Source organism: Muscardinus avellanarius (assembly GCF_963383645.1).
Source record: "Muscardinus avellanarius genome assembly, chromosome: 1".
Taxonomy (NCBI): Eukaryota; Metazoa; Chordata; class Mammalia; order Rodentia; family Gliridae; genus Muscardinus; species Muscardinus avellanarius.
This window is the reverse complement of record NC_137786.1, coordinates 130,577,591-130,596,750: the sequence shown is the minus strand read 5'-3', so window position 1 is coordinate 130,596,750 and position 19,160 is coordinate 130,577,591. Positions and strand designations below refer to the sequence as shown.

General features: G+C 40.7%; 1 protein-coding gene across 10 annotated transcripts in view; it reads left to right on the top strand.

Moving 5' to 3' along the window:
- PRDM10 (PR/SET domain 10) overlaps window positions 1-19,160 on the top strand; it is a gene marked incomplete at both ends in the record, with an annotated part of 86,953 nt that overhangs the window by 38,136 nt on the left and 29,657 nt on the right. For 4 of the 10 annotated variants that reach the window (XM_080696476.1, XM_080696479.1, XM_080696478.1 and 1 more), the window contains 7 exons: window positions 2,447-2,519; window positions 4,722-4,839; window positions 8,386-8,515; window positions 8,708-8,950; window positions 10,745-10,756; window positions 15,003-15,350; window positions 17,124-17,279. In XM_080696476.1, coding sequence (XP_080552602.1) covers window positions 2,447-2,519; window positions 4,722-4,839; window positions 8,386-8,515; window positions 8,708-8,950; window positions 10,745-10,756; window positions 15,003-15,350; window positions 17,124-17,279 — 1,080 coding nt within the window. The remainder of the gene's footprint in view (window positions 1-2,446; window positions 2,520-4,721; window positions 4,840-8,385; window positions 8,516-8,707; window positions 8,951-10,744; window positions 10,757-15,002; window positions 15,351-17,123; window positions 17,280-19,160) is intronic. The other 6 variants (XM_080696483.1, XM_080696480.1, XM_080696477.1 and 3 more) reach the window with 2 other exon arrangements.

Here is a 19,160-nt window from a genome sequence, read left to right as displayed (position 1 = left end):
GAGACTCTGTTTCACAACAAAAAATGAAAAGGGCCTGGAGATAGAATACCCCTGGGGGTATTGGTACTTGGTTCAATTCCCAGTACCACAAAAAGGTGAGCGGTCAAAGTCATCTTTAGCTTTTGATATAAATTAAGAAAAATGGAAAATCCAGGTGTGGTGGTGCACATCTGTAATTCCAGTGACTTGGGAGGCTGAGGCAGAATGATCTTAAGTACAAGGCCAGCCCAGGCAACTTAATGAGATTTTGTCTCAAATAAAAAAAAATAAAAAGAGCTGGGGTATAGCTTGGAGGTAGAATGCCCTGGAATTAAATCCCCATTAAAAAATAACAACCACCTCCAAAAAAATCTTCATATTAATAATTTAAGCAGCTGGGCATGGTGGCACATGCTTGTAATCCCAGCATTTGGGAGGCTGACACAGGAGGATCACAGTTCACCACCAGCCTCAGCTACTTAGGCCCTTGCAACTCATTGAGACCCTGTTTCAAAATAAATAAAAATGTAGGGCTGGGGGTGTAGCTCAGAAATAGGATGCCGCTGGGTTCCATCCCCAGTACTGCAAAAACAAAACAAAACAGAACATCTAATAATTTAAGAAATTCTTAAAGGGTTAGGGATGTAGCTTAATGGTATAGAACTATTTCTGAGCTATACCCCAGTCCTTTTTTTATTTTTTATTTGAAACAGGGTCTCACCAAGTTGCAGAAGGCCTCACTATGTTGCTGAGGCTGGCCTTGAACCTGATTCTTCTGTCTCAGCCTCCCCTGTTGCCTCTGGGATGTGGTACCACACCACTGATAGCTCCGTGTCTTTGTGTGTGATGTTTGGTTTGGACCAAGTGCTTGCACTCTACCACTGAGCATACCTCAGCCGCTAAACCTTCTTCCACTATGGATACTATGCTTTCTCATTTGTTTGTATTCATTTGGGCCTTTTCCCTCAATTGAATCATGGTCCTTGGAAGTGGAGTGGCTTTCGACCAAGTTAGGAGTTTTTGACAGTTCTGTCTGCTGCCATAATGAGAGGCCCTGGAGGATGCTAACTAGTCTTGTACTACTTTGACATTTATTTTATTCTGAGGGAAATGGCGGTCTTTTTGGCTTTCATTTGCATTGCCTGTTAGGTGTCAACAAGTCACTGAGCCCAGTGGGCTCCTAATTGAACAAAATAAGAACGGGGCAAAGAGCCAGGCCAAGCCAGTGCAGGAGCAACAGGCAGGCGACTGCAGGGATAGGCAGGTGGCTATAGCAGCTGTAGAGTGCGGAGTAAAGACAAATTCTCATTTCTGAAATGTTGAAACATGAAAAAGTATGTCTTGCAATTGAGGGAGTAGTGTAGAATTTGTAATAACAAAAGGATAAACCACCTAGAAGTGCAATCACAGGGGCATAGTTAGGGAATACAAACTACAGAATATTATTTCATGGGTAAAAACTTTGAATTCTGCCAGGTTGGGCGTGGTGGCACATGCCTGTAATCCCAATACTTGGGAGGCTGAGACAGGAGGATCCCAGGTTTGCATTCAGGAGGCAGAGACCAGAGGGTTGTGGTTCTCCTCAGCTACTTAGCGAGGCCCTTCACAACTCAGTGAGACCCTGTTTCAAAAAATAAAAAGACTAAAAAAAATAGGACCAGGGGTGTAGCTTGGAGGTAGAATGCCCCTGGGTTCAATCCCCAGAAACACACACACACACACACACACACTCTCTCTCTCTCTCTCTCTCTCTCTCCTTTCAGAGCAGAGTATGGTGGCTCAAGCCTGTAATCCCAGTATTTGGGAGGCTGAGACAGGAGGGGCTGAGACCAGCCCTGGTAATTTAGCAAGAGACCCTGTTTCAAAAACAAAACAGAAGCTGGGCGTGGTGGCGCACACTTGTAATCCCCATGCTTGGGAGGCAGAGACAGGAGGATCACGCTGGTTCAAAGCCAGCCTCGCTGGCTTAAGAGACCCTGTTTCCAAATAAAAATATAAAATAGGTCTGGAAGTGTAGCCCGGAGGTAGAAGGGCTTCCAGGAAACCCAGTATCACCACCACCAAAAAAAAAAAAAAAAAAAAACCCAAAAAAAAAACACAGAACAAAAGACTCAGGCTGTAACTTGCAGGTAGAATGCCTCTGGGTTTAAACCCGAGTCAACACACACATATCAGAAGAGACTATTTTATTAAAATGATTATAAATATAATTATTATAGAGTTATTTCAATAAAACCCCCCATTTTTTAATATAGAGGAAACAGGTGGTATGCCTTGATACATGGGTTTCCTGCCAGATGATCTGCCAGATGGGTATTACAGGGGGAAGCTCACAGTGTGATTTTTTTCTTTTTTAAATGGGCTGTGGAAAAGCCTGAAGTGTTTCATAGAAGCAGGAGAAGTAATTTAAGCATGCAAAGCATGTCTGGCGATATTCCATAGTTCTTGATGTCCTTGGTTCCTACAGGTGTGGTATGCTGCATCCTATGCTGAGTTTGTGAACCAGAAAATTCACGACATTTCCGAGGAAGAAAGGAAAGGTAGTTGGACTTTCTTTGTACATTTTCTACATGAATTCTTAGTTGTATATATTGCATCTTTATGCCACTGCAAATTTTTTCATCTCAATGTATTTTATACTTTATTTGAAAACAGCGTTTCACTAAGTTCTGAGAGCCTCACTAAGTAGCTGAGGCTGGCTTCGAACCTGTGCGATCCTCCATCTCAGCCTCCCAAGTGCGGGGATTACAAGCCTGCGCCCACGCCCGGCCCATCTCAATATATTTCAGATTTTTTTCAGTAGGGCTTCCTTATAGCTACATATCTCCATCTAACTCTCGGATCAAATTACAATGACAGACAGTTTTATATTTCTTTCATAGATGCTGGAAAATAGTACTTACTATAATGAAAACCTCCAAATACCAAATTAGAACCTAGATTAGAGGATGATTCCTATCTAGACTTAATTGTCTCTGAGGACATACTAGGCCAGCATTGGCTTTGTTTTTATAGTAATGTCACTAAAGTGTAATCTACATACAGAAACGTACACCCATCTTAAGTACACAGCTTGATGAATTTTCATAGTGCACACACCTGTGTAAACTCCCAAGTGTAATTACTCTCCGGACTTACAATACCACAAGTAAGATTCATTTGTTAATTGAATTTTGCATAAACAATTTAGGAATTTCCTAGTATCCCTTCAGGTTCAGTAATTCACTAGAATGACTCACAGGACTTAGGAAAGCACTTTATTTAATGACTACAGTTTTATTTATAAAGGATGCACATCACCAGGCATGGTGGTTTATGCTTGTAATCCCAGCATTTGGGAGGCTGAGACAGGAGGATTGCTGTTTGCAGCCAGCTTCAGCTTTTGCAATTCAGTGAAATCCTGTTTCAAAATAAAGAATAAAAAAACAGGGCTGGGGGTGTCACTTGGATGTAGAAAGAGGGATGGGGGTGTTGCTCAGAGGTAGCTCACCTGAGTTCTGGTGCAGAGTTTTTATTGAGACATCGTTACATAGTCAGGCTTGGTTGAATCATTGGCCAGGTAACTGAACACAGTCTATAGCTCCCATTCCCCTTAAGGAGGTTGGGCTGCCTCACAGTGGTACTGGGGATTGAATCTAGAGGTGTTCTACCATTGAACTACATCCCCAGCCCTTTATTTTGAGACGGGGTCTCGCTAAATTACCTTAGGCTGGCCTCAAGTTCATAATCCTCTTGCCTCAGCCTCCTGAGTAGCTGAGGTTACAGACATTGCCACCCTGTCAGCAAAGTACCAACCTTCTAATCACAAGGTTGGGCTTTCTGGTCTGCCTAGCTCCCACACCAGGGTGAGGGCCCACTCTGAACAACAGTGACACTCCTGTGACTCAGAAAATGCCAGTGATTAGAGGTTACCTCCCAGTAACCAGAGACAAAGGCTAGTTAGATTCTTTATCTTACAGTCCAGTTGTTTGCATTTGGGGACTTTTGAAGAGTGTGTGCTATGGCTCTTCTTCTTCTTCTTTTTTTTTTTTTTGGTGGTACTGGGGTTCCTGGAAGCCTTTCTACCTCTGGGCTACACTCCCAGACCTATTTTCTGTATTTTTGAAACAGGGTCTCTTAAGCCAGCGCGGCTGGCCTCGATCCTCCTGCCTCTGCCTCCCAAGTGCGGGGATTACAAGCGTGCGCCACCACGCCCGGCCTTCTATGGCTCTTCTTAAACATGTCTTTTAGCAAATGTGTGTGGACACTTCTTTTGGGGGTACATTTAGAAGTTAATTGTTGGATTATAGGCTAGGCATATATTCAGCCTCAGGAGATACTTCTGGGCATTTTACTGAATTGGTTATTGACAAATCACAAGTGATTTGTGATAAAATATACTTCCAAATTATGAAGCTTGTATTTGGAGCACTGGGTTATCTGCACCCAGATTTTTTTTGTAGCATTTCTGTTTTTCATTGTGGTGAGGTAGGTGTGTGTGTGTGTGTGTGTGTGTGTGTGTGTGTGTGTGTGTGATAAGGGGTTGCAGAGGGAGTTGTGATGTTTTGCATAAAGATATCAGAAAATAAGCTCCTAAAAACTACCCCTCTGTCAAATTATAGCCTTTGATTTTATAACAAGAAAATAATACAAATAGCAGATACTGCCTACAGTTAGATAAGAATGGTGGCGGCAGCGGGCATCTGAGTTTTACTGGTGTGTGTTGATCATCAGCTTTCGTGATTTCTTTCCTGTGACTGTAGTTCTTCGAGAGCAAGAGAAGAACTGGCCCTGCTATGAGTGCAACCGCCGGTTTGTAAGCTCAGAGCAGTTGCAACAGCATCTTAATTCTCACGATGAGAAACTGGATGTGTTCAGCAGGTGTGTATGAGGTGAAGACCCACAAACTTACTCCCGAAAGGCTTGGAATCATTTCCGTGTGTTCATAAACGTGTATGTGTATATGTGTGTTTATTCAGGCAAGTAACCAGGTATGTCTCAGACTCCTGAGGGAATGTTGGATTTTCACACCCCTCCCCTTGATTTACTATTTATTGCTTTTCCAGCAATGGAAGATCCATTCACTTTAGTTATATCTCTCTTAAACAGAGATCCTAAAATAGAAATCCTTGAGATAGCATATATCTTTGAAATAATCTGCTTTCTGATTTTCAAACATTTTTTCAGCAGTATGATTTCCTTTATCAAAGTAAATTATATATTTAGTTCCATTATAGAAAAAAGACAGATGAGAGGAGACTCCTACAGGGTGAGGAAGCAGGGGCCAGATCCAATAGGGCCTGATGATGCTACAAAATTTGGATTTGATTTGATTTTAATTTTTTTATGGTACTGGGAATGGAACCCAGGGTCATTCTACCTCCGAGCTACACCCCCAGCCCTATTTTTTATTTTGAAACAGGGCCTCACTAAGTAGCTGAGGCTGGCCATGAATCTCCATCTTACTGTCTTAGCCTCCCAAGTACTGGGATTACAAGTGTGGGCCACCACGACTGGCTTGTATTTTATTTTAAGTGTGACTGAAAGTTTTCTGAGGTTTCTAATCAGGGAATATTGTGATGTTAATTTTTTTTTTTTTTTTTTTTTTGTGGTACTGGGAATGGAACCCAGGGGCTTTCTACCTCTGGGCTATTACCCAGACCTATTTTACATTTTATTTTGAAACAAGGTCTCACTAAGCTGCCTAGAGCCTCACTAGGTAGCTGAGGCTGGCTTTGAACCTGCGTAATCCTCCTGTCTCACCCTCCCAAGTGCTGGGATTACAAGTGTGTGCCACCATGCCTGGCTTAGACCTATTTTTTATGTTCTTTATTTGAAATAGGTACTCATTGAGTTGTAAAGGGCCTCACTAAGTAGCTGAGGCTGTCTATGAACCCTGATCCTCCTGTCTCAGCCTTCTGAATGCTGGGTTTACAAATGTTTGCCACCACACCTGGCTTGTTAATTGTACTTTTAAAAGATCACTCTGGCTGGGTGTGGTGGCGCACGCTTGTAATCCCCGCGCTTGGGAGGTGGAGACAGGAGGATCGTGCAGGTTCGAAGCCAGCTGTGTTGGCTTAAGAGACCGTATTTCCAAGTAAAAATACAAAATAGGTCTGGGAGTATAGCCTGGAGGTAGAAGAGCTTCCAGGAACCCCAGTACAACCAAAAAAAAAAAAAAAAAACAACCCAAAAACAAAAATAAAAAACCCCCCACAAAACAAAAACAAAATAAAAAAAGATCACTCATCACTCTGGGTAAAAATGAAAACATCAGGTTAGGTTCTAGTGGAGCAAGAGGAAAGCCAGGGAGTAGTTAGAAAGGATCACAGCATTTCAAGTAAAGAGACTGCTATTTGCAATAGGGGCTGCCAATAGGACAGATGTAGAGTTGGCCACTATAGGATTTGGAAGGACAGGAAATGGTGTGAAAACACATCCAGGAAAGAGAATGTTCTAGGGGAGGACTGTGCAATTTTCTGCAACACTAACTGCCCACCTGAGGTTCACGGTCATGAAACAAGTGAGACCACAGCAAGGCTGAGTGCTGTTCTCCAGCTTCATGGGCTGCCAGGGTGCTGGTACTGAGCAGGCAGGGAATTGGACCTCACAGGGTTGTGGATTCACTGAGCACATTCTACCCAGAACAAGGAAGCAATGGTGGGGTAGGAATCCAGGGCAAGTACAAGGAAGTGATTACCGTGAGTGACCTTGGAGCACATGTGTGGAAGAAGGAAAGGTTGGATTGAGATACTGGAGAGGCAGAAGGGTTGTTGAGTCTAGGTACTAGAGGGAGTGAGCTGGAGAGCTGGGAGACAGTGCCAGGGTATGCAAAGCATGAAATCCGGAGCAGTGAGCTATTATATTGAGATAACAAGTGTTAATATATGACCATGGAGCAAATATATGAGAGAGGTGGACACATGAGATTGTTTTTTTTGTGTGTGTGTGGTACTGGGGATGGAACCCAAGGATATTCTACCTTTGAGCTACATTTCTAGCCCTATTTTTTTATTGTTTATTTTGAGACAGGGTCTCACTGAGTTGCAAAGGGCCTCACTAAGTAGCTGAGGCTGTCTGTGAACCATGATCCTCCTGTCTCAGCCTCCCAAATGCTGGGATTATAAGCGTGCGCCACCATGCCCAGTTCACAATGAGATTTAAGTTATTCACTGCTTTAAGTAGCCCTAACTCTCTGTCTGTGGTTCTATTTTAGCATTTTTTATATTACATTATGAATTTTGTTTATATCCTTCTCCTAGACTTTTGAGGGTTAAAACTTGCCATATATAGCTTTATATCTTTAGTGCCTAGCATAGTTATGACACATAGGAGATATGTTTGTTAGCTACCTGTTGAAAGAAATTTGAGATTATGAGGAAAATTTGAATTTGACTATATATAATAGTACTGAGCAAATATAGTACTTCTTAAAAGTGTGCTAATGGAGCCAGGCTTGGTGGCACATATTTGTAATCTCAGTACTTGAGACAATGAGACAGGAGGATTGCAGGTTCAATTGAGCTACACCCCAGCCCTTTTTATTTTTATTTTGAAACAGAGTTTTTCTAAGTTGCTGAGGTTGGCCTCAAACCTACTAGTGTCCTCTCTCAGTCTCCAAGTACTGCATTTACAGGCAAATGCCACTGTGCCTGGCTATGATGTACTGTTGGAGTCTCTCTAAATATAAAATTTCTGTATGTTAGAAATCTATTAAAGGGGATAAAATTCACTTGGTGTTTACTAGGCATGTTATAGAACAGTTGTATTAGAAAATTGTCCTGACCAGGCCACGTGTGGTGGTGCATGTTCATAATCCCAGTACTTGGGAGGCTGAGACAGGAAGATCACAGGTTCAAAGCCAGCCTCGGCAGCTTCTCAAGGCTCTCAGCAACCTAGTAAACCCTGTTTCCAAATAAGAAATAGGGCTGGGGTATAGCTTGGAGGGAGAAAGCCTCTGAGTTCAATCCCCAGTACCAAAAAGAAAATAAAAAGTAAAAGAAAATTGTTCCACCTTTTAGAAGATTAAATAAAATTCTTTGAAGATAGCCACATTTCACAGGACTATGAATGGAGGCAAGGGGGAGAGAAAAAGGACGGGATCTTGTTTAAGGTAACAGTTCCTGGGAACACATCAAACGCCTAGCATGTTCTGTCTGCATTTTTCACTTTCTTTCAGAAGCAAAATGTTGTCAAGTGTTTTGCATATTTACAGCTTTTCCCCACCCTGGAATAATTTAAAGACATCTCTTTGGGATTTAGAGGGGGTAAAGATGAGATATTTAGAAAGTACACATTAGCAAAACAATTATGTTAGAGAAAAGGACCAGAGAAAGTAAAGTGAAAGGAGCTCAAAATCTGGGGACACAGGACCAGTAGGGAAACATTTTAACTATGACTGCTGGTAACCTACTCTCTTGTCCCTAGAACAAGAGGCAGAGGAAGGGGACGAGGCAAGAGGCGATTTGGCCCAGGTCGGCGGCCAGGGCGTCCTCCAAAATTCATCCGCTTGGAAATAACCAGCGAAAATGGGGAAAAGAGTGACGATGGGACACAGGTACTGGGGGGTGGAAAGAAGTCTTCTGTGGATGCTTGTTTAGAGGATGTTTGCTTTGGGCAACAATGTGAGACCCTGACTCTTTAAAAAATTTTTTTTTATAAAACAGCGATTCTAAATCTGAGCCTGTAGACTCTCTAGAGATCATCTCTATCAAGGTAGGAAATAATTCCTGGTTATTACAAATTTCAGGACCTGCTACATTTCCCCACAAAGGAGCAGTTTGACGAGGCTGAACCAGCTACTCTGAATGGACTGGACCAACCAGAACAGACCACTCTCCCAATTCCCCAGCTGCCCCAAGAAACCCAGTCTTCTCTTGAGCACGAACCAGAGACTCACACCCTGCATCTGCAGCCTCAGCAGGAAGAGAGTGTGGTGCCCACCCAGAGCACTTTGACAGCTGACGACATGCGCAGAGCCAAACGCATCCGAGTAAGTGGGATAGCGCGTTCCACTTGCAGCAGCCGGTCACTTTCCTCCCTCGCCAGCTTTCTTGGCGCTTTGTCTTCCAGCCTGTTCACTATTCACTTTGAAATCTTGCATCTAGCCCATCTCATGCTTGATTTCCTTATTTTGGAAGAAAACAGTTAACTGTTTCTCAATGATTTTATGTCCGATGGCAGACTGGCATGGCTGGTCCCAGCTTCAATTGTTTTAGTAAGCCAATTGAATGTGCAGAAGCCTGGAGTTTTGCAGCTCTTGGACTAGAGTAGTTAAAATAGGATAGCTTTCCACATCGTTAAGTTCATAGACTGGAAATGGAGAACTGAGTATACTTAATTATTACAATTACTTACGTCTTATTTTCTGGTACTAGAGATTAGACCCAGAGCCTCCTACATGCCAAGCAAGCACTCTTCCACTGATCTATGCCCCTGGTCCTAGTCATTTATACTTGAAGCTAGGCTAATCAGTGTCTAATCATAGCTCTCAAGTTAATTGTGGGTAACTAAATTTGGTTATCTACAGTCTCCAAAGGGAGACTGGCAAGTGTTGCTACTCGTCAAAGCAAAGGGACCTGTGACCAAGTTGGTGTGGCAGGTGTAGTCTGCACACCTGGGACATCTGCGGTTGTGTGCTCAGGAGCTCGTCAGCATCTCACTGTGGGACTTGTGTCTTGGTTTTAGACCACGTGGCTGCAGGGCTTCCATGACTTTTGATTCAGATGTATGTTTCTCTGATCGTTTCGCAGGCAGCATTTGAGCATGTGGAAAACAATATGGCTTTGAGCTATGTCAGTTTAGACAAAAAGCAATGACGTGAAGCTCATGTTGTGGCAGCTGTGTATAAAAAGACTTTTATTGGTATTTGATTTGTAGATGAAAGAGACTACTCAATTTCCTAGGCTTTTACAAATTTTAAATGGATGATCATTTTAGCTTTTTTTTTGGTCTTCTTTTTTTTCTTCTTTAGAAGATAAGTCATACTATATTTGGGGGAAGGGGCTTGGCAACATCTATAGGGACCACTGGAAAGGAGTCTTGTTGTGGGTGAGAAAGTTGGAGTCAACTCCCTCTTGGTTTTATTTGCCTATAGGCTAGAAAAGATTGCCTATAGGCCTTGAAAAATAGTCTAGTCCATGCCTTCATGTAAAAACATATTTAAGCATTTATAGCCACAGGACAACTTTGAAATGTTTTAGCATTTTCATGTGAGGGTCCTATAACTGCAACATTTATGACTTTGGGTTGATCTAAATTATTTCAAATGTATCTGTAAACAGATATAAATATAGGGCAGAAAGATAAAAATCTATGTATTAATATCTTCTCATCCATAATTCTGCTTTATTTCCCAATCTGTATTTTTTTCCTCTTGCCAAATCGCTGTCTTTTCTGCTTTGGCCATTCTGATATTTTACTAAGTCCAGAGAAATGCTTACTAGGTTCTTTTTCTTTTTTTAAGGAAACCTATCTGAAGCTCACATGTGTAGTGAATCAGTGCATGTGCAAACATAGGCTTGCTGATAGTGGACTTGTATTTGTGAAGGAGTAAGATAGTAGTTTCTGTGCAGGTTTTCTGTGTCAATGCAAAAGCCCAATACATGGCGTTTTTGGAAGTCAGTCTTTGCTGAGCTAGCCTGTTTTCCTCTCACACATTCTAAAAAGTAGGGCCATGTATTTTTTTCATCTTTTTATCCAGATTGGTAATGACCACCTAAAGGAAAGTCTTCCAATCCCATTGGTAATGTAACTATTTTTCTCTCCTCTAATGCTGCCTGCTCAGTTGGAGCTGCAGGTAGGTTTGTTTCCTGTGTTTCATGTAACAGAACGTTATTATTTAAGTGTTTGCTTGATCTGCTGTTCTTTGCAACCTGTACTTACTAAATCCTGGTGGAAGCCCCAATTTGGTTGCGATAGTAATTTTAAATGAATGATAATTAGAATTTATTTACAGGTAGATCAGTAGGTTAACTGGGGGCCGAAGATTCCTCCAGTGTGAAATGGAGGGGAGGACTAAGTGATCTCCAGGGTACCTTCCGGCTGTAAAACAATTTGACTCATGGATTGGTACTGAGTTCCAAGTGGATATTCAGCACTCTCTAGGTACACAGTAGAACTTTCCCATGAGCTCTGTCTCTAGGAGATGACTGTCTAAATTTAGAGGCAATACTAGTGTAAGGTCATTTACATTTATGTGTTAAATGTTAAAAGTACAGCCTATAATTGCTCTAGGAGCTTAAGAGTGAAAGATCAAAGAAAGATGGAGGAGGCAGGGAATAATTTATGGATAGGAGAAGACCTAGATTGGTTCTTGAAAGAAAGTCTCTTCTGGAAGGTTGACCATAGGCCCAGACACAGGATGTGTTTAGTGTAGTCATAGGACAGTGGTGGTAGGTAAAGGGTAGTATAGTTGGTATGTTGTTCAGGTCTAGCCCACGGAAGGCTGTGAAAGCTGGGCAGAAAATAGGCTGAAGACACAAACAAATGAACAACAAATAGGCAAGATTGTTTGATTTTCTTTTAGTCTCAGGATAAAAATAGTATGAAAGTTGATCAATAATGTAGGTTCTGTGAACTATTAGTATTAAAAGTTAAAAGCATTTTAGAAACAAAGAATCCTAGAATTCATTGCAATGGTGTGAGTCAACAGAATTTAGCAAGAGACTATCAGGGCATCCTTGGAACGGTTAGTGTGCCATTCAGGATGTGTGGTCGACCAGTGGGAGCTCAGGGACCAGAAGACCCGTGTTGTGTTCTGCCTTTCCATTTGTCATGCTATCTTTTAGAAAGTGGACTTGATGTGGTGTGGCTTTGTACTACAGAAGCTCTTTTAGAGCAGAGCTGGCCAACAAGTGGGTCAGGAAGTGGGAAAAGTTCCAGCACTTTTCCTACCTTATAATATGAAGATCACAAGAGGAGATCAGAGAAATACAGGCCAGTTCTTGAGCACTTAGACAATGTGCAGGGCTCCATGGAAATTCAAGAGATGATAAGAGTTGTCAGTAGAACTGAGGAAGTGGGGCCAGGTGGCTGATCGGTTCAAATCAAGTATCTGAACGTACTCACAGTAATCAGAAGTGACAGAAGACTGATTAGCGTAATGGGCCGAAAGCAAAGCCGAGCTCTGGATTCGGCAGCACCCAAGGAGAAGTGGAGTCCTCATGGGACCATCAGCAACTGTTGTGCGTTGTGTCTGTCCCTGGAAACTTGACTCAAGTTGAATAAAGGAAGTGATTCTTACATGGCAGCCGCGTCTCAATCGTCTCAATTGTGAATCGTCTCTGGACCTCAGAATGGCATCTGTTTATCTGGCATCATTCCATAAAGCTTTGAAAGTAGACAAAACAGTAAGAGCTTTTATGTAAGATAAGTAATGTGTCCTGATAGAGTAAAAAGATTAGGCAACCGCTAAGTAGTATAAGGAAGTGAAAGCAAGCTCTGTGGCTTATTTAAAAGATTTGTTCTTAAAGATCTTTGTGGATATAGTAGAAAAAACCTAGAAGTCATTTTTTGAGTTTCATTTGAAATATATATATATACATATATATATATTATACATAATATATGTTACATATTATATATAATACATATATATATATATATATATTTTTTTTTTTGTGGTACTGAGAATTGAAGCCAGGGCATTCTACCTCTGCCCTATTTTATTATTTTTTGAAACAGGGTCTCACTAACTTGTGGAGGTGTCTCTAAGTTGCTGAGGCTGGCCATGAACCTGTGATCCTCCTGTCTCAGTCTCCCAAGTACTGGGATTACAAGAATTTACCACCACACCTGGCTTGAATATATTTTATTAACTTTCAAATTATTGACATTTCTGCTTGACATGGTTGTGCATGCCTATAATCCCAGTACTTGGGGAGGCTAAGACTGGAGAACTACAAGTTTGAGGACAACCTCAGCAAGTGTTGAGACTCTGAGCAACCTAGTGAGACACTGTTTCAAAATAAAAATAAACTAGGACTGGGGGTATAGCTCAGAGAGACAGTGCCCCTGGGATCAATCCCCAGTATATATCTATCCCTACCCCCCCCTCACACACACACACACACACACACACACACACACACACACACTCTATTGGACATGTCTGGTCTAAGCAATTTCTTAAGGGATCTAGATATAAAAATGAATAAAATAAAATGTCTCCCCACTCCCACAAGCAGCCCCAGTTAACTTGGGAAGACAGCAGAATTCTATTTACCTATTCTAGATAAATGAGTAGGTAGCATCTTAAAATATCTCTCCTAATCCTGTTAGAAAAAGCTGAAAAGGCAATTTTCTGTTACATGAAATGAACTATGTTCAGAAATTTCAGCAAATCAAAAACAAATGTTTCCCTCTGTCCCCCAACTGATCTCATATTACTTTAGAAGTTGCTGCCAAAGAAGAGTTAAAGTGTTGTTCTCTACACTTTCTTCCTTACGTGAATAGTGCATTGAGATCCCCATTAAACCTCCAGTTACTCTTCCCTGATGCTACATGAGCATCCACTCACACGTACAGTTTTTGAGGGGTTCTCTCCCCTCATAGCTTTAGAGCTTCTCTTGAGGAATTGAAGAATGAGCCTTCATTATAGCACAACTACATATTGATTTGTATTTTCAGTGTGAAAGATGGTTCTGTGGATCCGCTCCCAGTGGAGCACGAGATGTGTTTACAGTAGTTGTGATGGATTTGCCCTGAGTACCTCTCTTCTCTCACTTAGATTCCCCATAACAATTGCATGAATTTACAAGATGGCTAATCAGCATTAGAAGTACAATCTATGATTGAAAAGAGAGAGAAAGAAATTGACCTGTCTAGACGGGAAGCACAGAAATTATCTTAACTTTGTTAGTGTGACATAATAACCAGTAGAACTGACTGGCTGCCTGGGAACTTGGCCTTTGCATTTCCCAAGTAGAAAGTGATGCAGTACATACATTCTGTTTATGATGTCTGCTCTGTGTCATGTCTCATAAACAGGCACATTCACACAAACCCACATTCTTCATCTCCTTTTCAGCTCTTTGTCTTAAATTGAGATCTATAATTTACACAGCATAAAGTTCACATGACATATTAATATATGTCATATATGTAATTATGGTGAATATATATATGGTGGTACTGTGGATTGAACCCTAGGCTTATTGGATGATAGGCAAGCTCTCTACCATTGAGTCACATCCTCAACCCTAAAATTCACCCTTGTAAAGTAGTTTTTAGCTGGGCATGGTGGCACACACTTATGATTCCATTACGTGGGAGGCTGAGACAGGAGGATCACAGGTTCGTGGCCAGCCTCAGCTACTTAATGAGGCCCTCCTCAATTTAGTGAGACCCTGTTTCAAAATAAAGAATAAAAAATAGGGCTGGGAGTGTAGCTTAAAAAAAATTCATAGAATTCTCCTAAAGTTGTACAACACTATCATCACTATAACAACTATAACTATATGTATGTGTGTGCATATATGCATATACATTATAATTATTACAATCACTATAATTCCAGGACATTTTTATCACTCCAAATCTATTTCTTCCTCTACCTCCACTACTCCTCGCAAAGAATAGCTATCACTCAGTTATTTTTACTACTCTTTTTTTTTTTTACTAGAGATTTTAATTAAGCTTCTGATTCTTTTCTATCAAGTACTTTAGGAAATATTTGGCTGTCTTGTTCCAGCCTCATTCATGCATGCATGACTTCTTCAAGTCTCTTTTCAGAATCTCCAATCTTTATCCTTATGCAGGTCTTCTATTGGGAATGTATTCTTGAATGCCACTTAAATCCTTCCAAAAGATAACATGCATACATAGATATAAAATGAAACACATGAAAGATTTTTCTTTCACAATACACTTTTTCAGGGATGGCTTCATTTTCACCAAAAGTCTTCTTCCTGCGGTGTGTCCTAGAGTTTAGCTTCTCCAGGGAGCGTGAGATTGCAGGGGTCGTCGTCTCTCCCTATGGAAGCATGATCCACTTACACTCTCAATTTCCTCGCTACATAATCGTATTTGTGTATGTCTTTCAGAATGCAGCGCTCCAGCATCTGTTTATTCGGAAGTCCTTCCGGCCTTTTAAGTGTTTGCAGTGTGGGAAGGCCTTCCGAGAAAAGGACAAACTGGACCAACACTTGCGCTTCCATGGGCGGGAGGGGAACTGCCCGCTGACCTGTGACCTCTGTAACAAGGGCTTCATCAGCAGCGCTTCCTTGGAGAGCCATATGAAGCTCCACTCAGACCAGAAGACTTACTCTTGCATTTTTTGCCCAGAATCTTTTGACCGCCTTGATTTGTTGAAAGATCATGTGGCCATTCATATCAACGATGGCTACTTCACCTGCCCAACTTGTAAGAAAAGGTTCCCAGATTTTATCCAGGTGAGTGTGACTGAGATTCATATCTCCTTCCTTCTTTAGTAAAAAAGAAACTGTTTTTGGAAAATGGAGACTTGCCTAGCCCCTAAAATTTCATCCTTTTTTTGAAACAGCTTTATAATTGAGAACAATATTTTTTCAATTAAATTACTTTTGATAAACAAGAGTATTATGGCCCTTAATTCATCAGATTAGACATTGGTATTCAAACATATAAGTTAAATTACAAGTAATAAATATCTAGATTTGATTATAATTTCTAAAAAGTCTCTTATAATTCTTATTAATATCTGTTACTTATAAAATATAGAGAATCTAATACATTATAAACTCCAGGTTCCAAGGTTGGAAACAATTCTTTACCACTGTGGCTTCTTGTCTTGCTTTACTAAGTTCATGCATTTTGAAAGGAGAAAATAAGAGCAAGTGTATTAGGGTGTAAATAGACTTTTGTATCAAACACTGACTCCCTCCTGGTAGTATGTTTGTTGGCACAAAATGGATATAGATAAATTCCAGAATGTTTGTGATTTTAAGTATTAATAGTTTTTATTGCTAGTCAGTGAATAATTAAATACCTCATAAAATAATTTTTAAAAAGTTACCAACTAGTGTTGAGTGTCTGGGAAATTTTCTCACTTAAACGTCGCTAAGGCCGATTTTAGTGGTAAAAGGAAATCCAAAAGTAATGGAGGAGAATGAATAGTTATGACTCAGTTCTTTTTCATTGGATGTTTATGGTTAAGAGAGTTGGAAACTATATGTTTTATTGGGGGGGGGGAAGCTCTAGTTGTTGAACCCGAGGTGAACTTATATTCTTTTATTCAGATTAACTACAAGTAGAATAAGTCCCATTTAAGGAGAAATGATGTTAATATTATAATGGTTCTTTTCTTTTCTTTTTTTTGGTGGTACTGGGGATGGATCTCAGGGTCATTCTACCTCTGCACTACATCCCTGCCCTATTTTTTTTATTCTTTATTTTGAAACAAGGTCTCACTAAGTTGCAGAGGGTTTCACTAAGTGGCTAAGGCTGTCCTTGAACCCGCAATCCTCCTGTCTCAGCCTCCCAAGTACTGGGATTACAAGCATGTGCCTTTGTGCCTGGTTTACTTTTTTTTTTTTTAAACAGAGTCTCACTATGTTACTGAGGCTGACCTCAAATTTGTGAGTCTCCTGTCTCAGCCTCTCAAGTACTGGGATGGTGGTATGTACTATCACACCCAGCGAATTCATGTCTTCAGTCCTTAAGAACTTGATTTATTTGTTTGTTTGCTTGTTTGTTTCAGTGCTGGGATCCAACGGAGGGCTACTCTCCTACTTCAGTTATATCTCAACACCCCAGAACCTGATTTTATAGGAAGATGTAAAAGGATCAATTACTAAAAGGAACTAAATTGCTTTACTATATATTGAAGTCAGAGAAAAGCCAGGAAGAATTTTTTTTTGGTCTTCCTGAAGATAATATTTAACAAGATTCATTTAAACCCAAAGGAACCCTAATTGGGCACTGAGTGATCAAGGCTTTGAGCAGCTTTAGTCCTACTCTTCAAGTCTTTGGAGAGGTTAAGATTTGTAAGGCTTTCTGGCTACTTGCTTTGTTTCTTTGTGACAGGGACTATATGTGGTATTGAGGCCAATTATCACATCTGATTGGATCAGCTGGCCAGGTTGATGGAAATCCATGCTGGCGCACTGGCTCCCTCTAGTGTTCAGAGCTGCCTCTGCTCGTTTCCTTTGTGCCCAAGGGCCTGAGTCTTCTCTCCTTATTGCCAGGTGAAAAAACATGTGCGCAGCTTCCACTCAGAAAAGATCTACCAGTGCACAGAGTGTGACAAAGCCTTCTGTCGCCCTGACAAACTGCGACTGCACATGCTCCGGCATTCAGATCGAAAAGACTTCCTGTGTTCTACCTGTGGGAAGCAATTTAAGGTATGATGTCAGTGTACTCAGAGGTGTGGCACTTCTGGCCTCTAGCATTATGTCAGCCTAAGGGTATATTTCTGTTCATCCCATCAGCTTATCACCCACTTACAGAATACTGGGCTTGATGTAAACTTTGGCCTTTACATTTAAGTTAGTTATAAAAGTAAGAGAAAAATTTACCTTACTCGATCTCTCAAAATAATTCAAATATCCAAACAAACAGACTAGTAATCTTTGTCCTTAAAGAATCCAACTATATAATGACAAGTAGAACTAAATTGCTCTTGAGGAATTCCTAGGAAACCAATATATTTACTTACTATTCAAATCAAGAAATTTTATTAAGCACTTAAGAGCCTATAATTGAGCCCTGTGGGCAGCAGAATTCTCATCTGACACAGGTGGGGAATTTGAAGAGCAATGAGGGACTAGACCATTTTGGAGAATGTTGATGACTTCAGAGATTAAAATGAGAAATAATAGCCGGGCGTGGTGGCACATGCTTGTAATCTCCGCACTTGGGAGACTGAGACAGGAGGATCACACAGGTTCAAAGCCAGCCTCAGCTACTTATAGTGAGGCTCTCGGCAACTTAGTGAGACCCTGTTTCCTAATAAAGTATAAAAAATAGGTCTGAGAGTATAGCCCGGAAGTAGAAAAGCCCCTGGGTTCCACCCCCCCGTACCAAAAAAAAAAAAAATATATATATATATATATATTTTCAGTGGCTTTCAATATATAGTAGCATGGTTTAGAACTGTAAAGAACTCCAGTGAAAATATGAATGGATCTGGGTCTCTTCTCTCTCTTTCTCTTTCTCCTCTTTCTTCCAGGACTTTATGCATGCTAAGCACGGGCTCTACCTATGACCTACACTGTCAGCACATTAAAAAAAATTCTATATGAAAGGATCCTTAGAACTGGGCGTGGTGGTGCACGCTTGTAATCCTAGCATTTGGGAAGCTGAGACAGAAGGATCAGGGTTTGCTGATAGCCTCAGCTACTTAGTGAGGCCTTTTGCAACTCACTGTTTAAAAAATAAAAAAGAATAGTCATGCGTGGTGGCACATGCTTGTAATCCCAGCATTTGGGAGGCTGAGACCAGAGGATCACGGTTTGCGGACAGCCTCAGTTACTTAGTGAGGTCCTCCACAACTTAGTGAGACCCTGTTTCAAAATAATAAAAAATTGGGCAGGGGGTGTAGCTTGGAGGTCAAATGCCCCTGGGTTCTATCCCCAGACCCACAAATAAATAAATAAATAAATAAATAAAATAAAAAATATAAAAGAATAAAAAAATAGGGCTGGGAGTATAGCTGGGAGGTAGAATGCCCCTGGGTTCCATTCCCAGTACCGCAAAATAAATAAATAAATAAATAAATAAATAAATAAATAAATAAATAAATAAAATAAAAGGATCCTTAGCTTGTGATGTTAACTATTTAGTCACCCATCCACACATCCTATCCACTCAACATTTTTTGTTTTTCTGTTTTATGTCAGATAGTATTTTCGTGTGTGTGTGGTACTGGGGATTGAACCCAGGGACATTCTACGTCTGAGCTAGTTCTATTTCATTTCTTACTTTGAAAAACAGGGTCTCATTAAGTTTTGGAGGGACTCACAAGTTGCTGAGGCTGATGGTAAACCTGTGATCCTCCTGTCTCAGCCTCCCAGGTATTGGGATTATAAGTGTGTGCCACCATGCCCGGCAACAGATAGCATTTTAACACCTAGGAATACAAAAAAAAAAAAAAAAAAAAAAAAAAGAATCCAAAGCTTTCTGTTTTCATTTTCTCTTTTAATTTCACCCAAGACATTAGGCAGTGTGCATTCAGGGAAGCAAAACTACTATGAGTATTACAGAATAAAGACTTTTCTTTTAGG